General features: G+C 35.8%; 2 protein-coding genes across 4 annotated transcripts in view; one reads left to right on the forward strand and one right to left on the reverse strand.

The window, feature by feature from the left end:
• Tet (Ten-Eleven Translocation (TET) family protein) overlaps positions 1 to 14,809 on the reverse strand; it is a 108,104-nt gene that overhangs the window by 46,511 nt on the left and 46,784 nt on the right. The window lies entirely within an intron of this gene.
• On the forward strand, positions 3,310 to 4,748 carry LOC141480731 (uncharacterized). The gene is made up of 3 exons (XM_074171120.1): positions 3,310 to 3,744; positions 3,804 to 4,025; positions 4,083 to 4,748. The coding sequence occupies exons 1-3, from the start codon at positions 3,574 to 3,576 to the stop codon at positions 4,728 to 4,730; spliced, it is 1,041 nt and encodes a 346-aa protein (XP_074027221.1). The 5' UTR covers positions 3,310 to 3,573; the 3' UTR covers positions 4,731 to 4,748.

Genomic DNA, 14,809 nt, shown 5'->3' on the forward strand with positions numbered 1-14,809 from the left:
ATGGAGATGGAAAACTAACGTCATCGAATTGCGAAAACAAAAAAAAAATTATAAAATATTTATCGATCCATAAGTTTTTCTCAATTTCAGTAATACATTTAAAGAGGATTCCTCCAACAGAAAGTTTTGAAGGCAAACAAAATATTTCCATCGACTTCCCATCGGAAGGTTTAGCCATGAGAAGTTATTCAGCAGATAATTTAGCTACTCTAGCCTGTTTTCCTAAACAGCGCAGTGATAAACCATTTTCAAGTAGCTATTTCATAATAATAATAATAGAATTTATTCATCAATCAAAGGTTATACAAGGCATTATACATACACATACATAACACTTATCAGACTAGTCAAGAAAGAAAAGAAGGTAATCTTCAAATAAGTTGTTAATCGCAAACAAACCAGAAAAATTGTTCATACAATAGTCAGTCTTACAATTATGAGAAATCACGAATTATGAAAGTCTTCAACATTATAAAATATTTTTTCAAGAAGAAAGTTTTTCAATTTATTTTTGAATAGAATGTCATTCTGATTCACATCTATCAAATCTCTTATTTTATTGAAACACTTGATACCAATATGCTTTGGTGAATTTTCACAGACTGATAACCTTGAATAGGGTTGTCGAAGTTTTTCTTTATTCCTGGTATTATACATATGAGTGTCTTCATTCCTCATTAGTTCTTTTTGGTTACGTTTTATGTACATAATCAGTTCAAGAATATATAAACATGGAAGGGTTAGTATTTGGAGATTCTGGAATAAAGGTTTACTTGTTGCGGTTGGATGAGCATGACAAATCGTTCTTATTATCCTTTTTTGAGATACAAATGCCCTTTCAAAGTGACAAGACGACCCCCAGACGATCACGCCATATTGTAGAGTAGACTGTACCATCCCAAAATAACATAGTCTCAAGATGTCTGCTGGTACAGTATCTCGCAGATTTTTTATTATATAGCATGTAGTGCTTAGTTTCGAACATACAGTATTTATGTGTGCTTCCCATGTTAGCTTACTATCCAAAGTAACACCTAAGAATTTGATGGTTTCCATGGATTGTATAGATTTACCAGATAAGGTTGAGTATAGGTCATAATTTGGATTCATGTTTTTTGGCAAGAAACGGACATAATTGTTTTTTTTTTATTCAGGCTGAGGCCATTCTCAAAGCTATACCTTTCTATTTCATTAGATGCCTTGTTACTTAAATTTGTTAATTGATCAATGTTATTGTGTGACATCAGAATATTAGTGAAAATTATGCTTGGTGTAAATTAAAATGGCTACTTCGGTTTTCTCAACGGTAAAACGAATTAGCAAATGTACTTTTCCTTAAAGAAAAATGTATTATTCTTAATGTACAGAGTGAGCCAAATTGGCATTTGATGTTTTGTTGGAGTCATCTTTGAAATACAGCGCTTTTAGGTTTTTTCATGTAGTCTTTAAAACACACACTTTCATCACGTAGGCTTTGGTAGCTATCAAATTTTGATTTCAGCGGTGAAAACGCTCTTCAGTTACTGGTTTTTGATCAATTTTCAAACACATTCGCAATGATAGGTTAGGCTAGATATTCCACTTAAAAAAAAACGAACAACAACAATTGAGGCAAAATATAAATTATAGTTCAATACCACCTCCACAAGTCACACAACAGTTGTTTTGTTATTTATTTATATAGAGGAAGATAGGTTAGGTCATATGTCACAGAATGTCTCGGAACTCGGAACATAAGTAAACAGAACAGCACGCCTCTGAAATATGTCATCTTTGTTTGTCTGGTACAGGTAACAGATTCATTGTCCTTTATCAGCTATAACCGATGTTCTTATGATGCACTATTTGGAACCTTTGGTGTAGTAATGAATATTACTGGAGTTTTTTCCCAACACCAAATCGTTATTTTTAACACCTCGACACGTGTTTCGATCACTTGGTGATCGAAACACGTGTCGAGGTGTTAAAAATAACGATTTGGTGTTGGGAAAAAACTCCAGTAATATTATTTATAACCGATGTTGCCAAATGGTGAAATAGAAACGAATCCCTTTAAATGTTGAATGCATTATTTCATTCCTCTTTTTTAAGTATTTAAATAATTTTTTAAAGAAAAAGGTTGAAATGATAACTTTAAAATGCGTTGTTTTCGAGCTCTTTTATGAAAACTACTTGATTTTCGTCAGGAGGAACATTCCCCATTGGCAAGTGCACAAGTCTGCCTGCAGTCCATCTAGCCTCTCTCTCCAGAAAAATGTGGAGAGGAGGTAGATCTAGAAGGATCTCCCATGGCCGCTGACGGTGTGGTACTGATGGTACCACTGATAGCCAGACAAGCCTCTCTCTGTGAGCCAGAGAGCTTCGCTTGGGCCGTTTTATGTAACCATTCGCAATGAAGTATGCTAATTATGAAAATGCAGAAGCAGCGAGCAATTTGTATCACGAGAGGTATCCAGAGAGAAGGCAACCTTTTAAAGACATTTTCGCAAGATTGCGACACAACATAATTGATGGTGGTCAGTTTGAAAGGAGTTGGAAGAAATAGTCGTTTTAGGAGCTGTTGAAAATAATTCCAAAACGTCAACGTGAAATTTGAAAATATCAACAGCCAACAACAACCATTCGCATGAGAATGTTCAAATATTTAAGCAACAATAAACCTGAAATGAAATGATAGTGAAATAACCTACAAGTAAAAATATAATAATTGAATAAATAAAAATTAAAGGAATGCAAAGAGAAAATAATAAAAAGTAAAAAATAAAAAGTGTAGAGATTCCAAGTCACGTTAGTTCACGACGTTTCGATTGTTGGTATCTACAATCGTCTTCGGGTGATGAGTCATCACCCGAAGACGATTGTAGATACCAACAATCGAAACGTCGTGAACTAACGTGACTTGGAATCTCTACACTTTTTTTATTTTTTACTTTTTATTATTTTCTTTTTGCATTCCTTTAATTTTTATTTATTCAATTATTATATTTTTACTTGTAGGTTATTTCACTATCATTTCATTTCAGGTTTATTGTTGCTCAATATAATTGTTATTTTCAACTATTCTTTTTAATTATTCTTTTTTACTTGTTTCAGGGATTTCAAATCATTTTATATAATAGACAATGGAAGTCCGAACTAGTGAAATTCATCACAAAACATTGTCAATCACCTTCAAACAAACATTCAAATATTTAGTTTATTTAATATATCTTCAATCGTATTTATAGTTATTTATGTATCAAGGTTATTAGGAGGGCCTTAATTACCGATGGCAAAGTTTGCGTCCCGAGGGCCTCTGGCCCGAGGGACAGCAATTGCCTGAGGTTATTAAGGCTCATTAATTCCCGTGGTACAAAGATAATTTTATTTCTGACCGATTTCAATAAAATTTTGTTCATTTTTGAAACGGAAAAATGTACCAATTCATTACCTTCCCGGTATATTTGAATCAGGTACCGTTGATTATAGTAGAGTTTTCTTGTTGCTAGGTTGTTGCTATGTTACTTGTTTATAAACAGAACTTTGTTATCAAGCTGTGTTTGCGGTGAAAACGTGTTTTCTACTTCAAATATAATGGAGGATATTTTGAAAAAAGCTGAACAAGCAAGAGAATCATTAATTCCATCGAAAAGTGAAGCCGTATACCAAAAAGAATACAAGATATATCTGGACTGGCTGACACGGAAAAATGTTATGCCAAAACATGTCACTGAAACTGTATTTCTGGCATATTTTCAAGAACTGGTAAGGAATTTTCTATGTTTTTCGGTAGATTTGGTAGTAATTGTTTTTATTCGTTTCAGTCAGAAACGTATAGTCCGAATTCTTTATGGACTAAATGGTCAATGCTAAAATCGATGGTGACTATACATGAGAAACGAGATATCACCAAGTTCAATGAACTACCAGCTTTTTTGAAACGGAAGAGTAAGAGTTATAAGCCGAAAAAGTCTGCTGTTTTATCTCCTAAAGATGTTATCAGATTCCTAAGGGACGCTCCTAATGATATTCATTTATTGCATAAGGTAATTTTTTTCTTATTTTCCTTTTTGTGTGTATTTATTTCCTTTTTTTTGTTATAGGTTGTTTTGATTATGGGTTATTTTGGAGGATGCAGAAGTCAGGAACTTTTGAATATGAAGATATCGGATATAGAGGACCGGGATTCCGTTATGGTAGTGAACGTACCAGAAAGTAAAACTGGTGTATCGAAGAAATTTACAGTTGTGGATGAAAAAGAGTTCTCCGCTTTGCCTTTATTAAGATTTTATATGTCTTTGCGTCCTAAAGGTATTGAACGATTTTTTTTGAGCTTCCGACAAAATAAATGTACATCTCAGCCAATTGGAAAAAACATGTTTGGGAAAATCCCCAGCAAAATCGCAATGTATTTAGGATTGCCAAACTCATCTTCCTATACGGGACATTGCCTTCGTCGCACTTCTGCTACTGCTCTAGCCAATGCAGGAGCAACTATGACTAACTTAAAAAGACACGGAGGTTGGAGAAGTTCCACGGTGGCGGAGGGGTATTTGGAGGATAGCATCGAATTGAGAAATAAAACGGCGCGTATGTTGTCTACTTTGTCATCAGAAGAGGCAGGTACCTCGACTGTAGTGAACAGAAGCTCCAGCCATACAAAAGAAGAAATTGTTTCCAGTGGCGGAAGTAATTTTCAGGGAACATTTCAAAATTGTACATTTATTATTTGTAATGACGTGAATAAATAAAATATGGTTCAGTTTTCATTTCTATTTATTTTTACTTGTGAAAGGTAGAGGGAATTATAAAATCTATAATGTCCCAAGGGAGTAATGACCCTCTTTATTGATAGCGTAACTATGACGATATAAGCTTATAATATCCCGGTCAGAAATAAAGTTATTAATGTTTTGTTGAGTTTGATTGTTCATGCTGTATATACAGTGCTTCTGATTGACTTCATGATTTTTCTTTTTCTTTCTGGAAATACAAATGCAATTAATTTTCAAATACAATTTTTGTTATATGACTCGCTACAAATGTAAATTACATAAACGTAGTCAAATAAAGTATATCTATGTCTATGTCTATTTGAAGACCTAAGATCGTCACCCCGAAGAACCCCCGAACTCATAAATCCCCCAAGAATATATTTCGCCGAATAATCGTCCCATTCATGAGGTCACGGGCCTATCTTGGGCTTCCCTTCGGCGGCACTTCTCCGAAGAAGAGCGGCCCCCTCGTCTTTCTCCACCCACGTGCCAGATCGGCACGCGACCAAGTCGGCAGGTGTCCAGCGAGATTCGAAGGGTTAATCTTTGTCGGGCCGACCTGGCAGGGGGAGCCGAGAGTGTTTTGTTGGTATTTAGATGTGGGCGATTCGTGAAAGTGTCGCCGATTCGGGTGTTACGTGTCCATTGAGAGATGTCTTTCGATGGGCCTCTATCGATTTATTGCGACCAGATGCTCGATCTCGTCTCCATTGCGTCTAGCCATTCTCAGGTATAGTTCAAGTAAACGATATAGTGCAACCTACCTTTCAACAGTTCCTCTTTAATAATATAGTTAGGGAGCTAAGTAATTTTCTTATTCAATAATCATTTCTGATTATATAAGAATATAATTAAAACTCTGCTTTACTTTGCCAAGCTTTTGCTTCTAGTGGGAAGCTTCTTCAGGGCCTATAATTTATTGAGTTGTGGGTTTTTTGCCAATGAATAAAATTACAAATCATACTCACAGTAAAAATGAGTAAAAAAGAATGAATTGAACATATAAATCGACGAAAAAAAATTAAACATTAATGGATTTTCTTGGTTTGACAAATGTCATACCTTCACATAAATATCATTTTTCAATAGTCACAATGATTTGATAATCTTTGACTATAAAGGGAAAGTTGATTGATACAATTTACATTATTATCATTATGATTTTTGGTGTAGTTCAAGTACGTTACTGTATATACTGCTGAGATTATCAATGTCAGTTCTCTTTTTCATACAATTAGAAGACTCATTAATTTCAACCAATTCAAGAAAAAAGTATCATTTGTAATTTTATTCATTGGCAAAAAAACCCACAACTCAATAAATTATAGGTTCTGAAGAAGCTTCCCACTAAGAAGCAAAAGCTTGGCAAAGTAAAGCAGAGTTTTGATTTTTTGACTAAGAGATCCTGTTATTCCATTTTACTGTACATTTCTCCAGTCGCTAAGATTCTCAACTTTATATATATATATATATATATATATATATATATATATATATATAAAAAAATAAATGGAATTATTTTCCAGCAGCTTGACTGCATTAACCTTTCTAGATTTTATATATATATATATATATATATATATATATATATATATATATATATATATATATATAGCTGGTCGTACTGTCATCTTCTAGCCACTCCTCAAACTGCAGTTTGCAGTGCCTAGAAGATGCCTAGTGTGCCTGGTTCACTATCTCTGTCGTCATTTAAATCAATAATGCATTTATTTCCACCATTGATATGGAAGTGTCCAATCTCCATATAATCTTTTTTTTTTTCAACTGAAATTACTTTTTTAATCCTTTTCTGCAAGTCTTCTTCCGTAATATTAGATACTTCTTCTTTGAATAGCTCTATTACCTCTTTATCAAATTTTGGAAAATTATTTTTACGGCCTTCAGCAGGCCCCCTCCAGCACCCCTTCTGAATTATAAGCACCCCTTCTGTTCAGCAATATAAAGTTTTTTAAGTTTGGTGCAATCATAACTGAGAAAATTAATTTTTACAATTAAATTAAACGTTCAAAATGTTCAGTATAATATTTGTGGGCGTATTAAATTTAATTATGGCTCATTTGTCCGAGACTCAAAGAATAGACATTTTAATTATGATTGGTTGTGGTAATAAAACAAGAACTCAAAATGAGGTTTGTGAAATTTTTAATAATAAATACCCTGGTCAACACGTGTCGCAGTCTACAGTTAACAAAATTGAAAAAAGTTTCGTGAAACTGGACATGTAAAAAATATTGGAAAACCATGTAGAAATGTTCAATTTACTGATGAAAAAAGTTAGATGTACTTCTAGAGATTGAGGAAAATCCGCATAAATAAGACAACTCGAGAACTTGCTGCCGACAATGACGTAAGTAAATCATCTATTTTGAGAGTTTTGTATGAAGAAAAATACTACCCTCACAAAGTTCAGTTGGTTCAGGAGTTAAATGAAGATAATCCTGATAGAAGGCAAGAATTCTGTGAAATGATGATGGACAGAATGAACGCAGATTTGCAGTTCATAAACCAAATAGTGTTTTCTGATGAAGCGACGTTTCATTTAAACGGAACAGTAAACAGACAGAACTGTAGATATTGGAACAGAGAAAATCCTCAATGGATGTGTGCGACTCACACTCAATATACTAAAAAAGTCAACGTTTGGGCTGGAATCATTAACAATAAAATTATTGGCCCTGTTAATGGTGGGGTTTATCTAGATTTTTTGATTAACTTTTTAGTGCCTACATTACAAATACATTTTCCTGATGTTAATCATCCAAATGGGATAGATCGAACTATTTACTACCAACAAGACGGAGCTCCACCGCATTTTGTACGTACAGTTAGAAATTATTTAAACGAGGTTTTTCCCAATAGGTGGATTGAAAGACGTGGAACGATCGAATGGCCGGCTAGATCCCCCAATTTGACTCCTCTCAATTATTTCTTATGGGGTCAGTATATTTCAATAGACCAAACAATATTGCTGATTTAAAAGTTAGGATAACGGAAGAAATTAACAAAATAACCCCCGAAGTCATACAAAATGTTCTACGAGAATTCCAAAATCGCCTCGGTTATTGTCAAGAAGTTAATGGTGGTCATTTTGAATATTTAATTTAATTGTGAAGTACATTGAAAAATACATTCTAAATATTATGTGGCATTATTATCTTCATTCTACGCAAAGTTTTGTGATACCTAGAGACATTATCAAAATATTACATCCTAAAAATCAATTTTCTCAGTTATGATTGCACCAAACTCAAAAAACTTTATATTGCTGAACAGAGGACTAAAATCCATTTCCAACAAAGTGCCACACGACCCCCTTTGCTATTTAAAGTTTTCGAGGGGGTGCTTATTATTCAGAAGGGGTGCTGGAGGGGGAAAATATTTTCATACTGTAAATTGTCAATTTAAGAATAAAAATCGACCTGTTTCAGGTTGTTTTCACATAGTACATAATAACGCTAAAAATGAATTTATTCCATACATATGGACCGCACTGTATACACTATGTATCGCAAATGGCAAATAAATATCATTATAATCATTATTATCATTTAGGATAATACACAGGTGAAAAACTCATCTGCATAAAGACCTAAGAACTTATATCAGAATACTCTTATATTCATTAGTAATTTTCGGAATTGAAACAAAAAAAAGATGAAGAGAATTGGCAATGAAATGCCAAATAAAATCATACTCTTAATAGAAACCCGACAGTCATACTGAAAACTAGATGCGGTTTGGGAAGTGTAATTTGTTATAGAATTATTGGAATCAATATTAGGTAGCCATCAATCTCAAGATGTCATTGTACCAACTCATGCAAAATCCTACAAGCTCATTTGTGGCAAGTTCTCAGTATACAATAAAGAAATTTTGCAACAAAAGATCAACTCAACAAGTCACGAGTGAGTCGAACGTGGAAATCATTAACCCCTAACTTATATCTCGAGCTACACACGACCCCACACACAAATTAACCCTTGAAAGAGGGTCTGCAAAATAACGCAACACCTACCCGAACAAATAGAGTAACAGGTTGAAAGTGTCCCGTCAAAATATCAAGATTTCCCCTCTCGATGCGTTAAATAATCGGCGGGGTACTTTGCATTCCCCCAAAAACCGCCTCTGACCTACATACACCTGAAAACGAGGGGGTAACCCTCTCGCTTTAACCCCTCTTTACATATCCGCACTTGATATCTCAATGAATTTCTCAAGAGGGTTGGTCCGATGATGTGCTTCTCTTTTGCGGTTCATAGTATAACAATAATAGTTCATTTTTTTCCAGGATGTACATGGTACAAATAGAAACTGTCAGTTATGAATTTGGAATAAATACTTACCTAAAACAATGAAATAAGCACAAAGTTAGGGTGAGTAATATTAGGTCGACCGATATACATTATTCTCAATTGAAAACAGTTTTTAAACACACTAAAACCTTATCAGCCTCAAAGTTTCCATTTCAATAGATTATTTGTTATAAATTATCAAGCCTAGTTGGTGCCAAGACCAACAAATGTCAAACCTAAAAGAAGGAACATGAAGGTTTTTATCTTGCCTTGTATTAAAATTATGTACTGATGAGTTCGAAATTAGGGTAAAGGATATTACTGCAGTTCTATCCCAACACTAAAACGTATCTGTATCTGTAGAGTAGGGAAGGTACGTGTAGGCCCACAGTACTAAAGCCACATTCGACCCATTGTACATCCTCCCAAGGAGTTGTTGTCCTAGGTCATCGTCCATCCTGTTTCTTCCAGGAAGGTGTAGGCCAAGACTAGCCAAACACACCCTCTCTTATTGATGATAACTCTGGACACTCGCATTGGACAAGCCTGACAGTTTCATAGAGGTATTTCCACTAGCCCCATAATATATAGAGATGTCTCCTTAGTTGACAGTGGTCAGTCAGAAACTTTACTGTGAAGGATAGGTTTTTCCTGGTCATCGACACATATTTCTTCAGCGCCAGCTTCCCAGTCCTTTGATTCCATCTCTTTAGAGATTGGGTGTGACGTTTGGCTGGTTCCGCAATTGTCGAAGTCATCAGGCCGTAGATGCCACTGGGTCCTAAAATTCTTAGTCCAGCCGCTTCCTTATTATCTACTGAGGCTTTGGGTAAATCTTGGTGGGACTCTAGTACTAGCCCTGAGATAACACGTTGTCTGTTCAAAGCTGATAGGGCTTGTCTGCTATCAGTGCAGATTGTTATGTTTTTGCCAGAAATTCCTTTCCTGGTCATTTCTTTTGTGGCGATTGAGATACCAGCCAGTTCTGTTTGGAACACGCTGGTATTTTTTCCCATTCCCCACTTAATCCTTAGGCTTAGGGATCTGGAGTAAACTCCACATCCTGAGCCTTCTTTGGGTTTCGAGCCGTATGTATATATATATATATATATATATATATATATATATATATATATATATATATATATATATATATATATATATGCGTATTGCATTTGTAGCATCTGTTTTATTTGTAATTTGCAGGTGGATTAGAAAACAGTTTTATCTTCCTCTTGTAGAAGATCACTTGTTGGAATAGAGCTCCAGTAATATTCATTACTACACCAAATGTTCCAAGCAGTGCATCACACGTCGAAATTGAGGTGTTTCTATTATTGAAAATATGTACACTTACTTTGAAAACGAACTAACTACACAAAATCAAGATTTTGTCTGTTTTGAAAACATTTCTGTATGAGTTTATAGTGGTGGCATTGGCCATGACACGAAAAATCCTTTTCTGATGCACCCCATAAACAGATATTATATCTGAGACGTGATTAGACTTGAGCGTGGTAGACTTGTATACAGTTCTTAAGTCTCTGACTACGAAATTACAATGGTAAGATATATCAGTAGAGACCACCAAAAACGTTATTGACACTACATTCTCCAGTAAGGTTGAATTCATTTTCATGAACACATATTACTAAAATGTTTATTACATAACTCAAATAATTTCTCAACAGTTTTCTCACTGATAATCATCGATGTGTCATCCGCATACTTTACGAAGGTAGCACTCTCTGCAATTTCTTCTGATTCATTGGTATAGAGCAGAAACAATATCGGTCCTAAGACGGATCCCTGCGGAACTCCTATATCAATACGAGGTTGTTCAGACATTTTTGTATTATATATGTTACTGGCATTCTGATGTTACTGGCACATTGTTATCGATTAGAAATGAATGATTTAACCCATTTTAATGTAAATCCGCGAATTCTATGAGCATATAATTTAACTACTAGGAGAATATCGAATATTTGACGCAGTCAAATGCCCTCCTTCAGTCACTAGAAAACCCCAACAGGACTTGTTGAATATGGAAGGAGAAATTCTACAAATTTCACGAGACGTTCTCAAACTGTATATTTAAATATTTTTGAAAATGAGGAGAGCATTGTTATTGGTCTATAATTTTCTATTAGGTGTCTGTCTGTGTCTTTGTTGAAATATTGGGATGACTTTGCTTAGTTGGAAAGTTGCGGAAAAGTGCCTTCAACAAATGAATAATGAATAATGATATGTAGGATTTTCTCATAATATCATAGCCAGGCGTGGCTTTGTTTTTCTTTGGATTAAATGACCTTGTTTGTGTAGAAATAATTAAGGACAGGTAGCCAGATTTAACTAATGTTCAATGCCTCTTCCTTTCTATTGAAATCATCCCTATTTTTTCGAATTTCTTTTGCATCTCTATATTTTCGTGGATAGTAATTTAGAGTTATACCAAGTTGTTATGTATCTTCAAATAAGATAATTCGGGTGCCTTTTTTGAGGGCATGTTAGGCTACATCTGATTCGTACATGATGAGGCCAACGAAAACTATCAGAGAAAGTCAAAGGTCAGCTAAGGACCCCAGAGAACCTTTAGCTAAACCCGGGGTATTCTCTTACACACCTTCAAAACCTTCATAAGTCCTATCGTAGACCATAAAGCCGCGCTTTTCTGCACCCTCTCCCAGAATCAAATCCTACGTATACTAAGAACCGAGAGAATAATCCTAAGAAATATCCACAGCCTTCCATTCAGATATCTCTCCCAAGACCCCTGAGTTCCCCATGGAGGTCCCGTGGAGGCGCCAAAAGGATACCAAGGAAAAAGTTCCCGTTCCCCCCAGCCAGACTCCTGGGGCTGCTGGAAGACCCTTCAGAACAGATCCAATACATCCTAGAGAAAAATCCATTGGCTATCAGATAGCGGAAAATCCACGCCCTGGAATACCCTGAAGAACATCATGAACTATCGATCACACCACCCAGGCGCATCACGAACCAACACCCCCCAAACAACGACCCACTACTATGGACCAGGACACCCGAACGAACAAACAAAGGAAAAACTAACACAATACTAACATAGATCATAAGATAGATAACTGTAACCTTGAAGAGGCATAAGCCTAAAGCAGGGCCCCGCCATAAACATACCTTGCAAACACTAACACTAACCCCAAAAATTTGCCAGGAGCTGAAAACTCCACGACATATATCGTCTTACTGTGGTGGTCGACAAGAACTACATCAGGCTTATTAGCTTGTATGAGCCTGAGGGTGGGGGACGAGTAGTTCCCATAAATTCGGCACTTGTCGCTCCCCACAACGGATTCAATATCCCCCGGAGCGCAGGGCAACACTGGTGTCTCGTCAATACCGTGAGAGTGCCGCATATGCTGGACATACTGATAGCAAATGCATTAGGGTCTCAGGCGCTTCGCGGCAGGTCCTGACCCATCACGCGACTGCGGTAGACCAAGTTGTTGAAGACATCATCCTGGCAAACCATGATGAACCCCACAGTTTCCGACTTCAGCCCACTCGACCTGAGGAAAGCGAAAGTAAGGCGCTTTGATAAGCCAAGATGTTCAATGCTTTTGAAGAAGACCCCATGTATTGACTTATCCTTGTGTTTCCGCAGAAGTGAGGTGATCTCTGCGGCTTTTGTATGAGTTTTTTGCTGAACGGATTCCAACTCGGTGACAGAGTTGTGGTCACCTCGTTCATCAGCTGCTCGGGCGGTTGCCCTAAAGAGAAATGCTCCAATTTCTGCTCTTTCATGGTCATGGACCATGCAGAGAAGGGGATCCGAACTCCTGATGACTTTACAGGCTATATCCAGTACCATTCTGGTACTGGATATAGCCTAGAGTGGACACTCCAAACTCAAAAGTCCACGGCCTCCCTGTTGTCGAGGGAAGTACAATCGTGGACGATTGGGGATGCAAACTCCTATCGGGTTTTTACGTCGAGTTGATGCAGGTCCTCCCGAGTCCACTTCACTACTCCTAAAGAGCAGAGTAAGATTGGAACGGCAAGCATATTTGTTGCAGCAAATTTGTTCTGCAACTAATTGTTATCATTATTATTATTATTATCCAAATCCAAAACCGTTCTTTCCAAATAATCTTCGAAACGGTGTCATGTCGATGTTTACACAAGTTTCTATGGATAAGCTTATAAGCGTAGAAAATTTTTACATTGACACTGTATAAATTCATGCAATATTAATTGACGCTCTTAGTCATCGAATACCAGCGACTTCATTACCATTCTTTATCAAATGTTCACTTATTCTAGTTTTCCGATTCATCGTAACCAACGCGCAATGGAATAACAACAAAACACAATAGCCCCAGTCATTCGAGCTGACCTTGAACTTAAAAATGTGTTACACTAACTTCTATTTTCGTCCTTTTGTCGGAATCGCAATTACTTTCTCCGTACTATTTCTGGACTCGGCCGCTATATTTATTTTCCCAAAAGATTTTGGCTTGAAAACCTTCGAACAGTATTTATAACAGTTTAATGTAATTCAAGATCCCCGTAAAGCTTTCCTAAAGCTCAGTGAGAAAAGGTAATAACATAATTAACGTCGTGCTAAGCCATGGGATATACGCGTTTTAAGGACCAAAATCTTTGTTTATGACTTAATTAATTGTTCAACGGGGCTTAATTCGGATTTTGAGAGGATTTGTGAACAAAGCTATCATTTGTGATGGAACAAAACATAAGCGGCTAATATATTTTGTTTTCTTACACCTATCTCTGTATATTTTGCAATCTGAATGGGTCCGGGAATGTAGTAATTTTATTCTACAATAGAATAATAATAATAATAATGTGTCTTCATTCTGTCAATCCAGGATATATATAGATTTTTTTACATTTGGAACATTAATGATCCTAGGTCTGACGTCAAAGACGAAGTTCAAATCAATAATTCAAAATTACTGATTTGTTCTACCAGTTAACCTCACAAAAGCTTAACATTATGGAATATGCCTATAATTCAGAATTTAAAAAAAAAACAATAATAGGGACTCTTAACAACTTAGGGATCTGAAATGTATTATTTGGTTTATTGCTTCCACAAAACATTCTTATAGTAGTACTTAAAACTTAATGGTTAAGCTAGCAGAACCCTCTGATTTGAAAAACTATTATTGGAATATCGCTGACAGGGGTAAAAAAAGTCTGAAATATGTCTTGAAAATGAGCCAGAAGGAGCAAATTCGCAATTTCCAAAAAGTAAAGAGTAAAGGATTTCGGTTTGATTCTGCCAACTTAATGATTGATTTAGCATAATCCTCTCATTTAACATTTGGAATATCGCTGACAGGGGTAAAGAAAGTCTGAAATATGTCTTGAAAATGAGCCAGAAGGAGCAAATTCGCAATTTCCAAAAAGTGGAGAATTTTGGTTTAATTCTGTCACCTTAATGGTTAAGCTAGAAGAACCCTTCAAGTGAAGGATTTCATTTGGATTCTGTCAACATAAATACCATAAGTACCCTTTGATTTAACATTTGGAATATCGCTGACAGGGGTGGTAGGAGTCTAAAATGAGCCTGAAATCATGCAAAAATTGTTTAGTGGGGTAATGAAGTGAATTAAAACGAGTCAAAAGGAGCAATTTCCAAAAAGTGAAGGATTTTGGTTTAATTCTGCCAACTTAATGGTTGTGCTAGCAGAACCCTCTGATTTAAAAAACAATGATTGGAATATCGCTGAGAGAGCT

This window comes from Leptinotarsa decemlineata, unplaced genomic scaffold (assembly GCF_025532065.1).
Source record: "Leptinotarsa decemlineata unplaced genomic scaffold, Ldec_3_MD MMD2_tig00000008_RagTag_RagTag, whole genome shotgun sequence".
Taxonomy (NCBI): Eukaryota; Metazoa; Arthropoda; class Insecta; order Coleoptera; family Chrysomelidae; genus Leptinotarsa; species Leptinotarsa decemlineata.